Source organism: Schistocerca americana, chromosome 3, assembly GCF_021461395.2.
Source record: "Schistocerca americana isolate TAMUIC-IGC-003095 chromosome 3, iqSchAmer2.1, whole genome shotgun sequence".
NCBI classification, from domain to species: Eukaryota; Metazoa; Arthropoda; class Insecta; order Orthoptera; family Acrididae; genus Schistocerca; species Schistocerca americana.
Window position 1 is genome coordinate 125148264 of NC_060121.1, and position 22481 is coordinate 125170744.

At 41.8% G+C, this 22481-nt stretch overlaps 1 protein-coding gene across 2 annotated transcripts in view; it reads right to left on the minus strand.

The window, feature by feature from the left end:
• The window catches only part of LOC124607322 (splicing factor 3B subunit 3), a 55728-nt gene that overhangs the window by 23193 nt on the left and 10054 nt on the right, over positions 1 to 22481 (minus strand). For both annotated transcript variants that reach the window (XM_047139622.1, XM_047139623.1), the window contains exons 4-6: positions 18582 to 18754; positions 14357 to 14611; positions 10596 to 10837 (exon numbers count right to left, since the gene is read on the minus strand). In XM_047139622.1, coding sequence (XP_046995578.1) covers positions 10596 to 10837; positions 14357 to 14611; positions 18582 to 18754 — 670 coding nt within the window. The remainder of the gene's footprint in view (positions 1 to 10595; positions 10838 to 14356; positions 14612 to 18581; positions 18755 to 22481) is intronic.

Below are 22481 nucleotides of genomic sequence, written 5' to 3' on the forward strand. Positions count from 1 at the left end.
GGGTGAACCGAATACGGATCACAGACTCTGGATGGCACTCAGGGAATCGGAGCAGATGACATAAGCAGAAAGTCGGTGGCGGCAGATGTAAAGAACAGCTTGGTAGAGGGCAAAGAGCTCAGCTGTGAAGACCAAACAATGGATATGAAGCCGGTATTTGAAACTTTGTGCCCCGACAATAAAAGAACACCCGACCGCTTCATTGGTTTTAGAGCCATCTGTATAAATGAAGGTCATATTAATGAACTTCGAACGAAGCTCGACAAAACGAGAGTGGAATACTGAAGCGGGGCTAACCTGCTTTGGGAGTGAGCTGAGGTCAAGGTGTACACGAACCTGAGCCTGGAGCCAAGGTGGCGTGTGGCTCTCGCCCACTCGAAAGGTTGCAGGGAGTGTAAAATTAAGGTGTTGAAGGAGGCGACGAAAGCGAACTCCAGGGGGGTAGCAGGGCAGAGACATACAACCCATACTGACGGTCGAGAGAGTCGTCAAAAAAGGAACGATAAGACGGGTGGTCGGGCATTGCCAGTAGCCGACAGGCATACCGACAAAGCAGTATATCGCGCCGGTAGGTGAGTGGCAATTCACCAGCGTCAGGATGAAGACTCTCGACGGGACTAGTATAAAACGCTCCGATCGTAAGTCGTAAACACCGATGTTGTATGGAGTTGAGGCGGCGTAAGATGGATGGCCGTGCAGAGGAGTATACGAAGCTCCCATAATCCAGCTTGGAGCGGATGATCGACCGATATAGGCGAAGTAGGACGGTTCGATCCACTCCCCACTGAGAACACGGAGGACATTTAGAGAACGGGTACAACGGGCAGCCAAATATGACATGTGGAGACCGGCCAAGTTTCCTGTCAAATGTAAGACCTAAAAATTTTGTTGTCTCCACGAATGGCGACACTCCAGGAGTAAAGACAGTCAAGAGAACGCTGAAGACAGCGCTCCAGGAAACACGTACGCTGCGCGCTGGAATAGATGGTAAAATCGTTCACGAAAAGGGAGCCTGATACATCACCTGGGAGGCAATCCATCATTGGATTGATCGCTATGGCGAAGAGAGCGACGCTCAAAACTGAGCCCTGTGGCACCCCATTCTCCTGGCGAAAGGTGTCTGGCAGGACAGAACCCACACGTACCCTGAACTGTCGATCCATTAAAAAGGAACGAATAAAAAGAGGGAGGCGACCGCGAAGGCCCCATGTATGCATGGTGCGGAGAATGCCCGCCCTCCAACAGATGTCGTAAGCCTTCTCCAAATCAAAGAACACAGCCGCGGTCGGGTGCTTCCGCAAGAAGTTATTGATAAAGAAGGTCGACAAAGTAACCAGATGGTCAACAACAGAGCGGCGCCTACGAAATCCACATTGTACATTGGTAAGTAGGCGCCGAGACTCGAGCAGCCAAACCAAACGGGAGTTAACCATTCACTCCATCACTTTACAGACACAGCTGGTAAGCGAGATGGGTCGATAACTGGAAGGCAAGTGCTTGTCTTTCCCCGGCTTAGGGATCGGGACAACAATAGACTCGCGCCAGCATGCGGGAAGATGTCCCTCAATCCAGATGCGATTGTAAGTACGAAGAAGGAAACCTTTACCCGCAGGAGAAAGGTTCTTCAGCATCCGAATATGAATAGAATCAGGCCCTGGAGCGGAGGACCGTGATCGGCCAAGTGCGTTTTCGAGCTACCTCATGGTGAATGGGGCATTATAACTTTCACGATTCGAGGAGCGGAAGTTAGGTGGCCTAGCCTCCTCTGCCTGTTTGCGGGGGAGGAAGGCAGGGTGGTAATGAGCGGAGCTCGAAACCTCTGCGAAAAAGCGGCCGAAGGCATTGGAGACAGCCTCAGGGGCCACAAGGACGTCATTCGCGACCGTCAAGCCAGAAACTGGTGAGTGGACCTTAGTGCCAGATAGCCGGCGCAGGCTACCCCAGACAACAGAAGAAGGAGTAAAACTGTTGAAGGTGCTTGTGAAAGCAGCCCAGCTGGCTTTCTTGCTTTCTTTAATAATACGACGACACTGTGCACGTAATCGTTTATAATTGATACAATTCGCCACTGTAGGGTGGCGTTTAAAGGTGCGTAAAGCACGTCGACGAGCACGTAAAGCGTCTCTACATGCTGCGGTCCACCAGGGGACCGGTACGCGACGTGGAGAAGAAGTAGGGTGAGGGATGGAATATTCAGCAGCAGTGAGAATGACTTCCGTGAGGTGTGTGACCTGACTATCGCAGCTTGTGAAAGTTTGATCCTGAAAGGTCGCCCTGGAAGAAAAGAGCCCCCAGTCTGCTTTGGAGATGGTCCAACTAGATGAGCACAGAGAGGGGGTATGCTGCAGGAGATAGATAACACACGGGAAGTGGTCACTCGAATATGTATCAGAAAGTGCATACCACTCAAACGGGCGTGCAAGTTGGGGAGTACATATAGAGAGGTCTAAATAGGAATAGGTGTGAGATGTGTCCAAAAGAAAAGTAGGGTCGCCAGTATTGAGGCAGACAAGATTGAGCTGGTTGAAAAGGTCTGCTAACAGGGAGCCCCTCGGGCAGGATGCTGGAGAGCCCCAAAGGGGATGGTGGGCATTGAAGTCTCCAGTTGACAAAAATGGTGCAGGTAGCTGAGCAATAAGTTGCATCATGTCTGCCCTGGTAACGGCAGACGACAATGGAGTGTAAACGGTACAAATGGAAAATGTAAAAGTGCGGAGAGTAATTCGGATGGCAACTGCCTGCAGGCCGGTGTGCAACGTGATGGGATCGTAGTAAATATCATCCCGGACCAGCAACATAACCCCTCCATGAGCCGGGATACCTGCCACAGGGGGTAGGTCAAAACGCACAGAGGTGTAGTGTGCCAAGGCAATTTGATCGCATGGGCATAGCTTCGTTTCCTGGAGGGCTACGACGAGCGGACGGTGCAAGCCGAGCAGCAACTTCAAGTCCTCTCGGTTGGAGCGAATCCTGCGAATATTCCAGTGAGTAAGTGCCATCGTAAGAAGAAAAGGAAGATGAAAGAAAGGGTCACCTCGAAGGCCGCTGAGGGCCTGGCTTCGAGCGAGCACTGCCACCGCTATCAGTAGGCGGACAGTCATCGTTCATTGGTTCTATAGGTTCATCGGCCATCTTGGTAAGATGGCCGGGAGGGGGAGCTTCCTCCGCCGGTGAACGGCCAGATGTTCGGCTACCAGCGGTGCGGCCAGGCGAAACGGATGACAGCCTGGGGCGGCAACCGCTGGGTGGTGCAGGAGGAGAAATGCGCCGTGGCGGAGAAGGAGAACTGTGCTTCCTATGAGCCTTCTTGGCAGGTCGTTTGGTGGAAGTACTGGTCGATGGCTGGGAAGTCGAGGTACGTAGGAAGTCTGGACGGGACGGTTCCTTCTTGAAGGCCCGTGCATCTGACTTCTGGGTCAGCGTGGGCTTCCTACTAGCCAATAGCTTGCGAGCAGCCGAGGTGGACGCATTCACTTTGACCCAAATTTCCTGTATACAGCGTTCTTCCTTGTAGATGGGACAGTCGCAGGAGGATGCTGCATGGTCACCCTGACAGTTCACACAACGAGAAGACGAAGGGGGACAGTCACCCTCATGGGCATCCCTGCCACAAGTGATACATTTAGCCACATTGGAACAAGACTGGCGAGTGTGATTAAAACGCTGACACTGGTAGCAGCGCGTAGGTGTCCGGACATAGGGGCGAACAGAAATAACCTCGTAGCCTGCTTTGATGCGCGACGGCAGCTGAACACTATCAAAGGTCAATAAAAGTGTCCGGGTCGGCACAAGGTCATTGTTGACCTTTTTCATGACCCTATGGACAGCCGTCACGCCCTGCTCAGCGAGGAAAGACTGAATCTCTTCGTCAGTCAATCCGTCGAGTGATCTAGTATATACCACACCACGAGACGAATTCAAAGTGCGGTGAGCCTCCACCCGCACAGGGAACATGTGCTATGGGATCTACGCCCTTCTGGATAACGAAAGGGTTGACTGAGGAAAAATCCTTCCCATCCTCAGATCGAGAAACTACGAGGAACTGTGGGGCAGGCGGTAGTACTTTTGTCATTGGTGGCTGGTCAAGTTTCCGTTTTTGGGCAGAAGTATAGAGAGAAGAAACAGAAATCCATTGCGGAGGAATCCCCAATGATTGCCAGCGTCTCCGATGGCGCCCTCCTTCCTTGTGGGGACCCTCTCAGAGGGCACTCCCTCCTTAGGTGAATGTTTACACCTCAGGTCACACCTCCCGAGAAACGGACGGAGGGACCAATCAGCATGGTCGGAAGGTGTCAGCTCAGGTAATCACCCCTCCCTGGGCCTGGCCTTTACCAGGGGGTATGTGCGTGCCTTACTTGTATACCCAGGGCGGGGAATTATGCGTTACCCCGTCACCGGCTACGCGTGCGAACACGTGGGACGACAGACTGTCTCAAACGCCGAGGCGGAGACCAGAGAAGGCAAGGGGAAGAAGGCAAGGGGAAGAAGGCAAGGGGAAGAAGGCAAGGGGAAGAAGGCAAGGGGAAGAAGGCAAGGGGAAGAAGGCAAGGGGAAGAAGGCAAGGGGAAGAAGAGTAAGTAAGACAGTGAGATGGAGAAGAACAAAGAAAGGAAAAAACCAAAGGAAGGAAGAAACCAGAAGAAGTGAAAAACCAAAATGACCGCAAATATAGGTCGTGGAACCGTCCGTCTCCGGATGCAGGCGCTAACTACCCCCTTGAGAGGGAGGGACTCCTTTTAGTCGCCTCTTACGACAGGCAGGAATACCTCGGGCCTATTCTAACCCCCGGACATGCAGGGGGGACGTGATAGAAGATGAAAACGTGAACTTGAAATGCAGCGAACAGTTGAAACTAGCCAATAGTGTGGAATTAAACACTTCGTTTCAAATAAATTGACTGCCTCAGTAGAAAAGATTAATAAAAGACATTTTTTAACAAACCGGCAAAAAACTTCATTGTTCTGCAAGGCTTTAATACTTGATTGTCGGAAAAGCGGAAACAAAATAAAACAACATATTTTAGCCTTCTGTAATTACGTGAATGTATTTTAATTCACTTCACAGCTCCCGGTCACAGAAATCAGTTTTGTTTTCATTTGACGTGGGAGCAATGAACAAAGAGGAAGCAGCAAAATCACTTGACGTAAACAGGGGTCACGCGGAGACTACCACATCCCCACTACAACAAGACATCGACTTTTCAAAAGTATCTTCAACATTTTGTAGCGCACGTCTTTCTCAAGAGTCTGATACATAAAACATATATGTTTGAGGGAACATAAGACATGTTATTTGGTCTTAAGTGTGCCAAAGTGCAGTGCCACACCTCTTCATACAGCATTATTCTATCACACGTCTGTATTTTGCTCTGTGGAATTCAAACGTGTAATATTTTGTAATGGGTGCCATCAAACTATATTCAGGCCAGTGGAAATTAAAATGTCCTGTGGTGCCTCTCCTGCTCCCAGTCAGCCAGTTTGACATTCTGCCCCCCCTTTAAAAAAATCTGCAATTAGTGCTTGATGGGATTATTTGTAACTGACAGAACAAGAACTCTTCAGAAAATTTGCAGTCTTTACTGCCTATTAGCTAATAACTTGCTGCTTTGTGTGACGCATAACAGACAAGGTGGACAATACACATTTCTTCAATCCGTAAAGTCCTAGCTTTTCTCTCTCTAATCTTGCCACAGCTTTATATGGCATACTTTCCTTTCTGGGAAAGTTCACCAATGTTTTGCTACATGAGAAAAGAAAATGCCGTTGTCTAATACTAGAAAAGCTGATAATACAAATAGTACCCAAGGCTGGTGTGGTTTCTCAATCTGATTATGAAATAGGCCTGTTTAATATTGCAGCAATTGTTACGCATACCAAATAAATGAGATTGTTTTGCACAAATGGTAATTTTTATAACATTACAGAATATAATTCACGAAGCACCGGTATAAAATGCCTATTAGGCCTACTGCAAGCAATAAGTTTTACATTAGGAAATAGTTTTATTATTTCATTCATACTATCTAGCTTCTGATGCAAGAGATTGAAAAGCAGTAGTACGAAATTTATATATAAATTTGGAATAGTCATATTCTTCCGTAATTTGTGTGGGTCCCCATTTCTTCTTGTTCCTCATTCTAACAAACAATCCTGCCATCACTAATTCTGCAACTATTCTTGCCAGTGTCAAAACTTAATTCTCTGATTAACTTCACTATTCCTGCCACAATCGCCGGTTTAGTTATCCCACATTTATTCTCCGGTTAGGTGTTACTACATGTTCGTACAACGCATTTTCTGTGCTACTCCCAGAATAGAACTTTAGCGGCTGCTAGCCAGGGACTATACAGGGTCATTCAAAAAGAATACCACAACTTTAGGAATTTAAAACTCTACAACGACAAAAGGCAGAGCAAAGCACTATCTGTCGGCGAATTAAGGGAGCTATAAAGTTTCATTTAGTTGTACATTTGTTCGCCATTTCAGCCAATAAAGCTTTTGGTCCCTTTTTCTTCGAAGGTGCTACTGTAACTGGACTACAGTATCTGGAGATGTTAGAGAATTGGCTGTTCCCTCAGCTCGAACAAGAAGCACAACAATTCATATTTCAGCAGGATGGAGCACCACCACATTGGCACTTATCTGTCCGTAACTACCTGAACGTCAACTACCCGAGGCGATGTATCGGCCGCCAGGCAGCCCGTGACAGAGCACTTCATCATCACTGGCCTCCAAGAAGCCCTGATCTTACCCCCTGCGATTTTTTCTTGTGGGGGTATGTTAAGGATATGGTGTTTCGGCCACCTCTCCCAGCCACCATTGATGATTTGAAACGAGAAATAACAGCAGCTATCCAAACTGTTACGCCTGATATGCTACAGAGAGTGTGGAACGAGTTGGAGTATCGGGTTGATATTGCCCGTGTGTCTGGAGGGGGCCATATTGAACATCTCTGAACTTGTTTTTGAGTGAAAAAAAAACCTTTTTAAATACTCTTTGTAATGATGTATAACAGAAGGTTATATTATGTTTCTTTCATTAAATACACATTTTTAAAGTTGTGGTATTCTTTTTGAATCACCCTGTATAACTGGCCCTTAGTCATACAGCGGTCCACCCAAACTTTTTCTATCAAAATTTCATTTTTCTTGGATACACAGAAAAGACAATACGTAAACTTTTTTGCCTGTTATTCCTGTTAGTCATTTATTTCCACTCCGGTAGTCTGAATCTATGGATTTCGCTAGTAATTATAACCATGCTGATCATTTGCAAACCCAGTCATCCACATGAACGGCGATTGGCATTCTCCAGTTTTGGATTTATTCTGCTCAGTTCATAAAGACCAGTTCCCTTTTGTCTGCAGGGAAGTTTATTTTTAGATGCGACAGGGATTCCCCTGGGTGCCTATTCCGTATCTTTCCACCACTGTGCCAATCATTTCGGTACTCAAGAGTACCGAATGGTCTAGTACTCTAATTAGAGTCTCTGCATTGTTCAGCATGCATTCCCATAGCGATACTGTTCGTGTCTAGAGAACTGAAGCTCTGTTGTCAGTTCGTGTCACGCAAGCCAATCAAAAACAAGTGATTGCAGATCCACACATGCGCACCGCAGCGCGCACGAACACAAAGCAGCTATCGGACGACACAGGTGCGCTATTTTTCCTAGTACCGAAAATTGTGTTTACGTTGCCATAACACATGACGCCGCTTTCCATCGAGCTGACGTGCCCACCTTCTTCGCCCTTGCCTCCTCCTTAACAGGATCATGCGCAGTATATCCTTTTCCATGATACTCAGCTGAAATGCATAAATTTTTTTCAGTTTCTCTGACCGCATGTTTCCATGCATGCATAATAACGATTGCGTATTTTACTGTATTCTGCAGATTGTCATAAATGCCGCATTATGTCATCTTATTTTCATTCACACTGACATTGTGTTTTGGATTTTGCATTTCAGAAAATGAGTCAGGAATAGTGTGTAGTACCACACTGTACTAATACATCTACAAAAATACCCGAAAATTGATTCTGAGAGTTTCAAAGAATAAGAAACAGAATGTGGTTATAACTTGCTCCTAGAGATCCAAATGATTAAGTAGCCCAATTCCCTATACGATATGCATCTCACGAACGAAACAGTTTCGTATATGGTGCTACAGTCTAAAAATATTATGTGGTTGAGGATTCGATCGCAGATAAATACTTGTGACAAGCAAGATTATGAAGATGATTGCTGCTAGCTACATTCCCAGTAATTTAAGTTGTGCTCTTAGATTCTTGTCTAACCACATACTTTGAAATCGTTACATATTCGGAAAAAATGGTGAATTATTTCTGACAAGAAAAAATATAAAGGTCACTGTCGGTTGTTTCACTCACAGCAATTTCATATTTTGTATTTTAAACACACAGAAATCATGGAATCACTACTGAGGAAGTGTGCTCATACATTGTAAGTAATAACGAATACTGGCGCGCGGGGGGGGGGGGGGGGGGGGGGGGAGAAAAAAAAAAAAAACTTACACGAATAACAATGTCTCAGAACATGTTGAATATGTTAAGAGGGAGGGGGAAGAAGAAGAAGAAGAAGAAGAAGAAGAAGAAGAAGAAGAAGAAGAAGAAGAAGAAGAAAGAAAACAATTTTTTTTTTGCATCCACCCATGTGCGAACCTGAGTCCGTTTCACATTCCCGTGCGCTAACCACTTGGCCATGCCAAACAACAGACAAACAGAGCTCAATTCTTTTAGTACTGTGTAAAGGAACCTAAGTTGACCGTTGACAAACGGTGCTGCGTAACTCACAAATGCGTGATAGTTTGGAAGGTTCCCAATATCAGGCTCCACATAATTGCTTTCCGTTGTTACTTGAAAGTTGTAAACACGTTTCAATAATTACTAACCCATTTGTGGGAAAAGTACACAAAGCCACTAGTAACATGAGTTCACACTCGTGTAATATATGTAAGCAGAGCTGATGTCTTGACATTTAATGATCTTTTAACTCTTATTTGCATAAAAATAACACGTATTTTGAGAGAATATTGACGGAAAACGTTTCTTTTGGATGCAATCATTCACAGTAGCAACCTAGCCTAACCATATTTCTGAGAAAGGAATATAGTCTATTATGAACTCACTTTCCAGCCGGATGCATCCTCTGGTGATTCTTTAGTAACACAATCACTAAATCCAAAGCTAAAACTGCTAAATATATTAAAAATAACAAATTAAAGTTGTATGTAAACAACAGCTCACTGACCGACAGGGCCAGACCAAAATCCAAAACCCCTCAGTACAATTGTCGTAAGATTAGTGGGAAGACCGTTCGGTACAAAGTCTCAATAGCTTACTGAATAGGATATTTCGATAAAGAACCAAAAATGACACCAATACTGAGGCTAACCTACGACACCAATCGGTATGAATGATACGGAAAAGGGCCCCTGGCAGAGACATCACATATACTATGCACTCATTCAAAAGTCAACTTAGAATTTGTTAAAACACCACAGGGATGCGATCAAATTCATAGGAGTAATCAATATACCAACTAACGCTGGATGCTGGGCGATTTGTGAAACGGGGTCTTTTTCCTCAATAATATGAGTTGCCCCCACCACCCCTGAAACTGTCGCCTGGGGCAGATACCTCTGTTTGCCCCTACCCCCCTAGTTCCTGGCCTGATGGGCGTACGTGAATATGGCAGCTTCGGCGCACCAGTAAAATTTTTTTCAGATAGCATTTGGCTGCTTGCTCCTATTGTTTATACAGCTAACTGCCACACTTCTGTAGCCAGAAATGGGAGAAGGTACTACTCATACGCGACTCAACTGAACATGCACATAAGCTGGCTTGCAACCGCTCGAACCAATCTAATGTAAACAGCAGTGACGACATGCTCATCGGAGGAAATTTGTTGTTATGAAACATTGCATAGTCTTCCAAAAGCATTTGACATATTTTGCTGTTGGCAGACACTCATATGAGCACTCTGTTGTTGTTTATGGTTTTTCCCGGATGAAAAAATTCCCAGGTTTTTCCCGGATGAAAAAATTCCAAGGTTTTTCCCAGATCTCCCGGATCATATGCACCCTGAGGATACTATCAGGACATTCATCCTGTATGGTCTACAGCAGTCACATGCTAGACTGTCTCCTTAAGTTGTTTTTATTTTCATCTACAAGTCTGATGGAGATAACCCTATGTAGAATATTCTAGAAGCAGCTCTCTCTCATAACTTGGATGCAGTAGGCCTTTTCCCGGTTGGTAACAGGTAATCATATCAAAACTGTGCTGCCTTTGGAATAATATTCTAACTTATTATTCGCGTAAGTTGCCTGCATTGCAGAACAAGTAACCTTATGTTGTTACTTCAGTATCTACCTCTAGTATTGTAACTTAATACATTTGTGGCTTGAAAAATCCTCAGCTCTCATAATCTTTGCACACAGGGCAACCCTGACATTTCTTCCATAGAACCTTACGGCTCCATTTCAGACAGTCAGTCCCCCTTGCAAGAGTACTTGTCATCCTTGGAAATACATAGAGACTACAACCAAACATACTAATACTGAAAGCTCTTTACTTACTGATTGCCAAATTCTGAAGCAACAAAGAGAAATCCAGTTTTCATAACACACATGGCAGTAGCCACAGGTACAGTATCAAAGTATTTCAGTTTTATTTCTGTAACCATATCTTCATCAGTTTCTAAAGTTATTTTGAATATGTCTCCTTGTTCTGTCTGAGCCAAGAAAAAGAACATTGATTTTGTCTTGTGCGTTGCAGAACACACAAAAATCATTCCTCGTTCGGGATCATCTAAATCATTCTGTAAAAAGAAAGCAGAAAACTAGGTCATTTTGTTAAGGAAATGACAGAAATTCAGTTCTTAACATTAACTTTATTACATTTTTCCTTTTCACACACCAATTAATGACCTATTTCCCACATGAGCCACAATTATTAATGATCAACACGTAAATTTACATAAATCAAAAAAGCAGCAAATCTGACTGTACATTCAATTAATATTTTAAAGGTCTTCTAACTAAAAGCATTTCACATCATATAAATCTTACAAAAGTTAACTAACTACAAAGGTTTTTGGATATGACTAACACTTAAGCATGGTAAATTAGCACCGTTTTCCTGAGATACAAAGTGGAGCAGAATTGAACACCCTGGTTTGACATGTGAATTACAAAAAACCAATAAAGATAATTTTTTATTTCTGAAAACTACATTCAATGCCATTTTATTTTCATTAGGTTCTGAAAATTATATCATACAGGTGACTACCTTGACTAGCGAGGCACATAATGAGCTGTTCAGAAAAGTTTTCTAAAAGTCTTCTCAGCATATCATGCATTATCCCAGCGATGACATCTGTTAATTGCCCTCTTAAGAGCTTCCTTCCTAAGTCCATGGTTGAACTCTGTCAACCCCTGCTCTGAGGTGCCCCCAAAGAACAAAAATCACAGGGGCTCAAATTTGTGGAGCAAGGGGACGATGGGATATCCCCTGTTCAGATCAGGCGGCCAGGAAACTGTTCTTGCATAATTTGGCGTGAATTACAAGGCAGTGCGAGCCATGTTACCATCCTGTTGAAACCAAATGGCCCCATGTCATTCCTCACCATACTCTATTTCAGGGTGTAAATATTTCTCCAGCATCTCGCAATAGCACATAGAGTTCAAAGTAAGAGCTGCAAGTCGACAGTCAAAAAAGTACGGCTCATTAACACCTATGGAGGACACAGTACACCAAACTGTCACTATGGGGTTGTGCAGTGGTCTTTGGTGAAGTTAACAAGGGTTTTTAGTCACCCAGTAACAAAAATTTTGCTGATGTTTTTGATCCAATTAGTGTAAGATTGTTTTGCAAGCATCTGTACATGTCACCCAGTCTTTTGGACTAAATTCTAAAACAACCAACTTATAGGGGTGTAAGTGAAGGTCAGAGTGTAAAAGTCTTCTTACTGTCCTGGACAATATTCCAAGAGCAGCTGCATGTTTCCACATAGGGCGCGATGGGAGACTGTTCAATGGATGCTCTCACTGCCACGATGTTTTCACGTGTCCTCACAGTTTTAGTCTGGCCAGCTTGTCTTCTAGGAACTGTACATCCTGTTGCCCTAACACTAGTAATCCATTTCCTAATGGTTTTAGCATCAAGAACACTGTCATGACAATTCAAACCAAACCACCCACAAAAAGCACTCTGTTGTCACCACACTATCACTGTTTTTAAAGAACGTTTCTACGACTAGCCTCTATCTTCACCAGCCCACAGCATGGTGACTACTGTAACTGTCATCGTTTGCACCACCTAATGCCACTACTCCCACTCCACTACTGCACCTGCATGCTCTTCATTGACAAACTATGGAGTCCATTGTGTCCCACCTTGTATTAATAGCACACAACACCATTTATGACGCCCAAACTATTGTTTTCCTGCCAATTCTTATGGATTTGTAGTCACCTAACATTTTTAAAAGGGCTTTGAAAGACTTAAGAACACACAAAGCAGTGTTTCACCTTGGTGCATAGAATAAAGGAGTCTGCTGAAGTACCATCTTTCAGAAAAATATCATCCACACAATTTCAACTACTGCAAGAACTGACAAGTGGGAAAATTATCACTTAATCAGCATAATAGGTCGTGCACCCACGATGCTGACAAGAATAATGTACATAAGAATGGGAAAAAAATGAGAATTTGCAAATGACGAATCAGTTTGACTTTAGGAAAGGTAAAGGCATCAGGGGCAGTTCTGATAATGCACTTGATAATGGAAGCAAGACTAAAGAAAAACCAAGACACATTGATAGGATTTGTCTACCTGAAAAAAATCATTCGACAATGTAAAATTCTGCGAAGTCTTTCAAAATTCTGAGGAAAGTAGGGGTAAGCTTGAGGGAGAGACGGGTAATTAACAACACATACAAGACCCAACAGGGAATAAGACTGAAGACCAAGAATGAAATGCTCTGACTAACGAGTCTAAGACAGGGATGTAATCTTCCACCCCTACTGTTCTCTCTCTATATTAAAGAAGCAATGACAGAAGTAAAAGGAAGGTTCAAGACTAGAATTAAAATTCAAGGTGAAAAGATATCAATGATAAAGGATTCACTAATAAAATTTACTATCCTCAGTGAAAGGAAGAATTACGAAGTAGAGAAATGTAAACAATGAGAAACTATCAGGATCAATGGTCATGAAGTAGCAGAAGTTGAGGAATTTGTTACTTAGGCAGAAAAATAACCCATGACAGACTAGGCATGGAGGACATCTAAAACAAACTAGCACTAGCAAAAAGGGCACTCCTCGACATAAGAAATCTAATATCAAACATTGGCCTTAATTTGTGGAATAAATTGCTGAGAATGTACGTTTGGAGAACAGCATTATACGATAGTGAAACATGGACTATGGGGAAACTGGAACTGAAAAGAAACAAAGCATTTGAGATGTGGTGGTATAGACTAATGTTTAAAGTTTGGTGGGCTGGTAAGGTAAATGAGGAGGTTCTGCACAGAACCTGAGGAAGGGAATAAATGGAAAACACGTAGCAGAGGGGGCTGTAGTTTTCACAAATTCTATAAAAAAAAGTCGCGTGACTAGGGCCTCCTGCCAGGTAGACTGTTTGCTGGGTGCAAGCGACTTGTGCGTCGAAGGGGATGAAAAAATAATGACGACAATTAGGACAACACATCACTCAGTTCCTGAACAGAGAAAATCTCTGACCCAGCCAGGTACCGAACCTGGGCCCTTAGGATTAACATTCTGTCACGCTGACCACTCGGCTACCATGGGCAGACACAAATTCAATATTATTGGTAACGACAACTTCATAGGTATTTAACAATTTCCAGAGATGTTAGATCAAACTTGAAATACAGTGACTTCAAAAAACCTTGTGTAGGAAGCCTAAACCAACACATGAGATACAAATCTCACATGAACGATGCAATAACCTCCATGTAATATTGCACTGCTTACGACCAACACTCAATAATTTAAGTGTTGGAGATACCCAGTGCAAAAATTTAGGCACAGCAAAATTTTTTATATTAATCACGCTTATCAATACTAATCCTCAACAGGCACATAAATAAGAAATCTTTGGTACTTTTAGACAAACTTTTTCAAGCTAAAATAAACCATGCAATGTTTTCCAGCTTATGTTACTGTTGACTCAATCCATCTATTGTGCAACAAACTGTAACCTTGATTCCTAGGTAATACACATTCTACCAGAACTTTCACTTACCAAGAGCATTCAATGACATTAACTTAAAAAAACACTACCCTAACAATCACTCAAATACTGTCAACTTACCCTGCGGCGTGGAATAGGACATCTTATGTCATGCTGATCTCCCAAATTCTTGTAAGTAAGATAGTTCTCCGAGCATATAAGAACTCCACTTGGACCATCATTGCCACCAGGAACAGAAACTAAAAAATTGGCATGTTCTTCTAAGGGTTCACTGTACTTTCTAACCACATGATTAAGACCTAAATCCAGTTCATAAAAGGTCAGTGTCTGTTGTGTCTTATGGGCTGCTTCCCCTGTTGGGTCCGTATCTGCTTCCTGTAAAACAAATGCATTTATCAAAGCTGGATGTAAGTTGCAGTATTAAGAAATAAAATATTGCAGAAATTACACAACGAAGGTAAGTCAGATTCACACATAACCAACAGTGAGGTACAAAACGATGACAGGTATATCGGAGCGTATACTTTGACACGGAAGAATTCCTGAATTTCCCAGTTTAAAATACACTTTTTCCCAGGTGAAAAAGTGAAGTGACAATATACTTCACCCTTTGAATAGTTAGTTTTATACACCAGCACAGAACTTTCTAACACTTTATGAAAAACACGATTTGTGAGTATCTTTGATGTGCAGCAGCATTTGTACGGCAAATTTTTGTAATATGAAAGCACAAACAAAAATTCCACCAAACACAGCATGACAGCTTCTGCAGCACCGAAATCAGGATATGTTATGTGACCTCACCAGCCAATGACTGCAGATATTAGCACAGAAATAGAAAAAGCTAATGGTTTAAATTAATATGCGTACCATATGGCTACAAGAAAAGCTAAACTTTCACATATAACAGTAGTTGTCAGAAAGTTCTTGCTGTGGTTTCCCTAATGTGTGGTTAGGCAGGATCAAAAGAGCAAAGCTTAAATTGCAGCAGCTGAATATTTGTGACTAGCACAATTATAAATTTCACTGCTGTGCATCTGACATTTCTTGATTTACCTGGCTGAATTCATGTTCCATCAAGCACATACTTTTCCATAGAAAAGACAATTACCTGTGAAACTGATCAAGAACTCTTGACACTTTTTTCTAAGGATAATTACACATTTTGCCATTGTTATGGCATAATTTGTAATCTATGAAAGAACTAACAAATATGAAAAATCAGCCTTTGAACTTGGCCTTTTTGAAGTGTTGGCAGAAGAGCCAACACTATGTTGCTAGAGGAGGCCGAAATGCACGCGTTTAATTACACGCTGACTGGCGTGAGGTCTGGAACAGTTAAGGGAACTAATAGTAGCAAATAAAGTACGTAGTTGATATAATACTTAACTTTAATCCACAATTGGTGTACATCGCTCTTGACGGTACATGTTATAATCTCAATATCAAATGCTATGGCGCCTTGCTAGGTCGTAGCAAATGACGTAGCTGAAGGCTATGCTAACTATCGTCTCGGCAAATGAGAGCGTATTTGTCAGTGAACCATTGCTAGTAACGTCGGCTGTACAACTGGGACGAGTGCTAGTAAGTCTCTAGACCTGCCGTGTGGTGGCGCTCGGTCTGCAATCACTGACAGTGGCGACACGCGGGTCCGACGTATACTAGTGGACCGCGGCCGATTTAAAGGCTACCACCTAGCAAGTGTGGTGTCTGGCGGTGACACCACACTTTTTATTAGCATGTGTTACGCTTTTAAGATATACCCAACACAAATGTGCCAGTAAAATTTTAAATAATGGCATAAATGGCGGCTCTTTTTTAGCACGACATTTTTCTAGTGGCTGGTCTTCAGTATTAAGTTTTCAATAAGAGTCTAACACACTATAATTTACGAAATTTATCACACATTCTCACACTTAACGTAATTCATTTTGCATAGAAAGAAATTTCCATTGAAATTAACACTTCTCAAACCACCATTTGCAATATTTTTCCATGACCTGTAAGAAATTAAACAGATGTGACATCGCACTCATCGAAACTATGCCAACACAACACATCAAAAGCAGTTTGTCGTTACAAGGTATTGCATGGTCTTTGGAACATTTCGCTGTCATCAGACAAACTGTATTTTGTTACTGTAAATGTCATTTCCTCTGCAACTGAAGTTTTATTGCAGCAGTATTATTCAGCAGTAGCAAGCTAAAGCAAAATTCTTTGTGCATCAGTTCCTATCAGCCAAAAATCACAACTGAAAACTAAAACAATTTAAAATTCTTGACTTTTCCACAGCGTATATGCAGTGTATGGGGAAGAAAAATCAAACCTGGCATAGCCTAGTCTTGCATGACCTGTCACAGGCATCAAGAAAACCACTATTGCTATTACAACCCAACCCAACTATTGCAGCGGCTTGTTCCTTTGGCTCTTGCCTTGGCACATTTTCCCCTCTGCCCTTCAAACTGCTACCCTTTGTTCAACCCAATCAATTTCCAGATGAGCGTGTATTGATGGTTAACCTTAACCAGATGTACGTAAACATCACAGTATCCATATCCTGTGAGACCTCAATTTAGTGAAAACTAACCCTCATGCAGAGATGGCAGTAGACCTTTTGTGTTGGACATCATACTGGTGTGGGTGTGGAGGAGCTCCACCTCAAAAGGTTCGTTTGAGCAGTTACCAGACAGCATGCTGTACTGCGCATGCGCAGCTACGATGACAGACAGCTTGTCCTTGGTGCTTGCTCTGCTCATACACTTTTCTGGTGGAATTTCGTGCGTGGTGGGGCGTCACATGACCATGGGCAGCCCTGCGGCATGTTGTTGAGAGGACATACAGAGTTGTACTTAGAGCAATTGTTTTATCATATCCCACCCCGATAAACGATGCAAATAAGGAAGCACTTCTTGGCAAATTTTCATTTCAAAATTAGACTCCACAACTCTAAGTACGATAACTTTTTTTTACACCGGAATAAAGAACAAATTTCATGACTATTTCAAAATGTGTAAATAATTAACAAGGTTGTCTGTGAGGCAAAGAAACTGTACAACTGACAGTTTATATTCTACTCTAGGAATAAATATGAAGCCATGTGGGGAGTCAAAATGATAAAACACGGTATGCTGCCAGTCTAAAATTTAGCATAGATTGGCATTCTATAAATGTAAGACGTAAACACAAATTAAGAAATAATTTCAGGCCTAGAGGAAGTACTAGACATGTGCCTTGTGATCGAAAAACACTTTCATAGAAGGCAGATCTACAAAAATTCTGCTACAGCTGTCATTACATTTGAAACAAAATATTTAGTTCAAAACTACTGACCAAATTTGCCTACTTAGTCAGCTTCAAGTCAATGTGGGCGTATGTTCGTACGTATATAGCATTAAGAGATCTTTCAGTGTCATAAAAGGAAAAGGACATCAGAGACTACTCCAGCAGCATCGGAATTTCATAAACCATACTAAAATGCTTCATTCCGATCTAATTGAACATTTTTATGTCCAAATGCACTGTGAAGTACCTGATATTCAGCTTTTCATGTGGTTTTCGTGATACCAATTTTCTTGGAGGGACAGTACTGTGTTTGGTTCTTTATTATGGTATAACATCATTCATCCCAGAAAATGAAAATTTGCACTTGAAATTGAACGAGGTTGAAAGTATCCAATAGTGCGGAATGAAACACTTTGTTTCAAATAAACTAACTGCCTCAGCGGAAAAAAAATAATAGAAGCTATTTTCTCTATAAAACAGACAGAAATAGCTTCATTAAGACATTAATGGTTGATTGCTAATAACATGGAAATAACATAAAATCAGAAAATTGGAACTACCAATTTATTTTGGTCTTTCATGATTATGAGAATGTGTATTAATTCACTTGATGGCTCCCAACCACAGGAATCTGATTTGATTTCATTTGACGTGGGAGCTGTAACCCAAGAGACCAGCAATATTACGAAGACACGAAACATACGTGGGTCACGTGGGGAAGGACCCCCACCCTCCCCCACTATAACTCAGCTTGCTCTGCGCATACGTGAATCTGGCAGCTTGGCTGCGCCAGAAAAATTTCTCTTGGTAGCTTCTGGCTACTTGCTGCTACTGATCATACAGCGAACAGCCACGGTTCAAGTAGCCAGAAGCTGGAGGAAGGCACTGCTCATACACGAATTCAGCTCTGCGCACGTGCACGAGCCCGCTGGCAACTGCTCATACGAACCTTTATTAAGAAAAAAATTAATCCAACAGTGCATATCACAAAACCAATTAGGGGCAGATAGTTACATGTAACTAGCTTTAACTTTATAGGCTGGTTAGAATTTACAGTACATACCTCATAATCAATTTCCAAACAAGCAAACATTGGATTTTCAAAACCAACATCCACTCCAACCATGTGGTAAACTAAAGTGTTACTTTTGTGGGCTTCCAATGGTGAAGAAATGGTAAGCCTTGCCTCAGCATCTCTGTTCAGGATATATACTAACTTCTGCTTCTCTATTGCTCCTGCAATAGATAATTTACATCACAATTACACAAATCATATCCAATTTAACTTCAGACTAAAAGCTATAACAAATGGCTATACAACTGAAGGAAATAATAGTAAAAAAAATGGAAAATCCAGTATGGAATGTAGCATTATGAAAAGGATAGTGTGTGTGTGTGTGGGGGGGGGGGGGGGGGGGATGATGATGATGATGATTATTTGTGACCTACACCTGTGTTTAGATGTCCTGAACGCTTCCATGCTTTACTAGACATTGTAATACTGAAAGCGGTATGCCCTTGCTTTTTCCTGTCTTCAAAGCCGCTCATAAGAAACCAGTTTACCATCAACTCTGAGGCAAAGTGTAACTTTTCATTCTTCACATTAATAAAATAATCATTATAGGTGAAAAAAGTGATATCTGAGAAAGCCTGATACTTTTAGGTTTTCAATCTAGCACTCCTTCAAACTAAATTTCTCTGCATGATTATGTTGATAAAATTATTGCAACAGACTGGGAAAAAATGCAACCAACAGAAAAGTCAAGGCCCTAGTCCATCCCAGCTATATCTGCTATGTTAGTGGCATGGTCAATTAGAATCAAACTCAAACTCAGAAATCAAAGACAGGACCAAGAAAGGCTTAAAACTGCTCAAACAAATCGTTTTACACTGATCATTAATGGGAAGTATATACGCAAAAGTACTGTTGCAATAGTTATATTTTTCCAGGGCATTTCAATGAACTGAACTCTTTCTGCAGGACAAGTCATTCTTCATTAAGAAGAAAACCGTTTGAAAGAAAATATATCTTAGGGTAAACAGGAATTTTATGAATGTCTCCTGTTAATTTGTTTACTTTTGGACAACTACATGCATACATCAGTGCCTTGTTGTTCTTATCAGTGTATATCAGCAACACGGACCAAAGCAGTATCATCACAATGCATGCAGTTACCCAATATTACAGGAATTACACTGAATATATATTAATGTCATAATTACTTTTGTTACAAACAAATTTATTAACTAATAAAATAAACGTTAACAAATGAATGCACACTGCAATAAACTTGAGCCCAATTTATCAGTGTACTGAACAATAAATTTTACTATTGTTAAGGAATAATATTAGCTATAGGATACACACTTTCTTTTTTGCCATAAAATACTTCAAATATTCCCTTACATCCACTGCTTCAAAATAATGCAAGCAATGAACAGTATAAATCCTGACATCTATTATTCACACATTCCTTGCCATGATTCACACTTTCCCTTGCTGTCAAATTAGACTAAACTCTCTAGCATACAGTACTGAAATTATCATGTCTTTCTGCTTTCATATACGAAGCACAGATGACACACAGAGTGAACAACAAACTAAAAATGCAACACAGTTAGGACACCACAGAATGACAAAGCCAAGGAGCATGGTACTTTATGCAGAGAAGGCTGGTGGTGACCCAAAACAAGCAAACATTTGTCTGAAGTCTTTTAGTCTCGCAACTTGTCGATTTTGCTATTCCTCACACCTAATGTGCAAGTGTCTACACCTCTTTCAATATCCATCTGTTTCTAATCTTGGCAGTATTTACGTACAGGGAATGTTCTACTGCACATAGTACAGTAAAAAACTGCATGACAATTTAAAAGACAAAAATCAATATCAGTTTTCAAACAACAAAGTTGCTCTCTTCACATCATAAATTCAAATGTACAATCTGCTGACAAATAGAATGCCATCATCTGGTTAACAGAGAATCTAGAAGCATTAGGTTCGTATGAGCAGTTGCTAGCGGGCTCGTGCGCATGCGCAGAGCTGAATTCGTGTATGAGCAGTGCCTTCCTCCTGCTTCTGGCTACTTTGAGTGTGGTTGTTTGGTGTACGAGCAGAAGCAGAAGTAGCCAGAAGCTACCCGGAAAAATTTTCCTGGCACGCCCAAGCTGCCAGATTCGCGCATGAGCAGAGCAAGCTGAGTTATAGTGGGGGGGGGGGGCCTTCCCCACGTGACCTGTGGCCGTGTACATGTTTCGTGTCTTCGTTTACAGCTCCCACGTCAAATGAAAACAAAACAGATTTCTGTGGCCGGGAGCCATCAAGTGAATTAATATACATTCTCATAACCATGAAAGACCAAAATAAGTTAGTAGTTTCAATTTTCTGATTTTATATTATTTACACATTATTAGCAATCAACCACTGATGTCTTAATGAAGCTATTTCTCTCTATTTTATAGAGAAATTTGCTTCAGTTAATTTTTTTTCTGCTGAGGCAGAAGAGGTGTTGAATAGGATTGGGGAGAAGAGAAGTTTGTGGCACAACTTGACTAGAAGAAGGGATCGGTTGGTAGGACATGTTCTGAGGCATCAAGGCATCACCAATTTAGTACTGGAGGGCAGCGTGGGGGGTAAAAATCTTAGAGGGAGACCAAGAGATGAATACACCAAGCAGATTCAGAAGGATGTAGGTTGCAGTAGGTACTGGGAGATGAAGCTTGCACAGGATAGAGTAGCATGGAGAGCTGCATCAAACCAGTCTCAGGACAAGACCACAACAACAACAACGAGGCAGTAGGTGTATTTGGAATGAAGTGTTTCATTCCGCGCTATTGGCTACTTTCAACCTCGTTCAATTTCAAGTGCAAATTTTCAATTTTCTGGGACGAATGACGTTATACAATAATAAAGAACCAAACATAATACAGTACTGGACCTCCAAGAAAATTGGTATCACAGGAACCACATGAAAAGCTGAATTTCAGGTACTTCAGACTCCATCTGGACATAGAAATGTGCAATTAGAGCGGAATGGAGCATTTTAGTATGATTTATGAAATTCCGATGCTGTTGGAGTAGTCTCTGATGTCCTGTTCCTTTTATGACATTGTAAGATCTATTAATGCTATATATGTACGAACATACGTAAACATTGACTTGAAGCTAAGTAGGCAAATATGGTCAGTAGTTATGAACTAAATATTATGTTTCAAATATAATGACAGCTGTAGCAGAATTTTATAGATCTGCCTTCTGTGAAAGTGTTTTTCGATCACAAGGCACTTGTCTAGTACTTCCTCTGGGCCTAAAGTTATTTCTTAATTTGGGATTACGTCTTAAATTTACAGAATGCCATTCTATGCTAAATTTTAGACTGGCAGCATACCATGTTTTATCGTTTTAACTCCCCACATGGCTTCAAATTTATTCCTAGAATAGAATATAAACTGTCAGTTGTACAGTTTCTTTGCCTCACAGACAACCATGTTAATTTTTTCACATTTTGAAATAATCATGAAATTTATTGCCCTTTATTCCGGTGTAAGCTACATAACAAACTGTCTTTTTTGTTGCAAGTAATTTGGATTCCATCCTAGTAGCTTTTTGCAGTGCTGTGTAGATGTAAACCTGTTGGAAATGCTACATAACAATATTGCAGAGTACGAACTTTTTTTAAAAAAAAAAAAAAAAACTGTCAGTCACCCCTTAGCAAAATTTTATGGTACTTCAAGCTGTGGAGTCTAATCTTGAAATAATATTTTGCAAGAACTGCTTCCTTATTTGCATCCTTTATCTGTGTGGGATATGATAAAACAATTGCTCTAAGTACAATTCAGTATGTCCTCTCAACAACATGCCGCATGGGCGGCACGGCTACACATGGTCATGTGATGCCCCACCAGAAATACGATAAAAAGCGTATGAGCAGAGCAAGCACCAAGTACGGGCTGCCTACGTCATCGT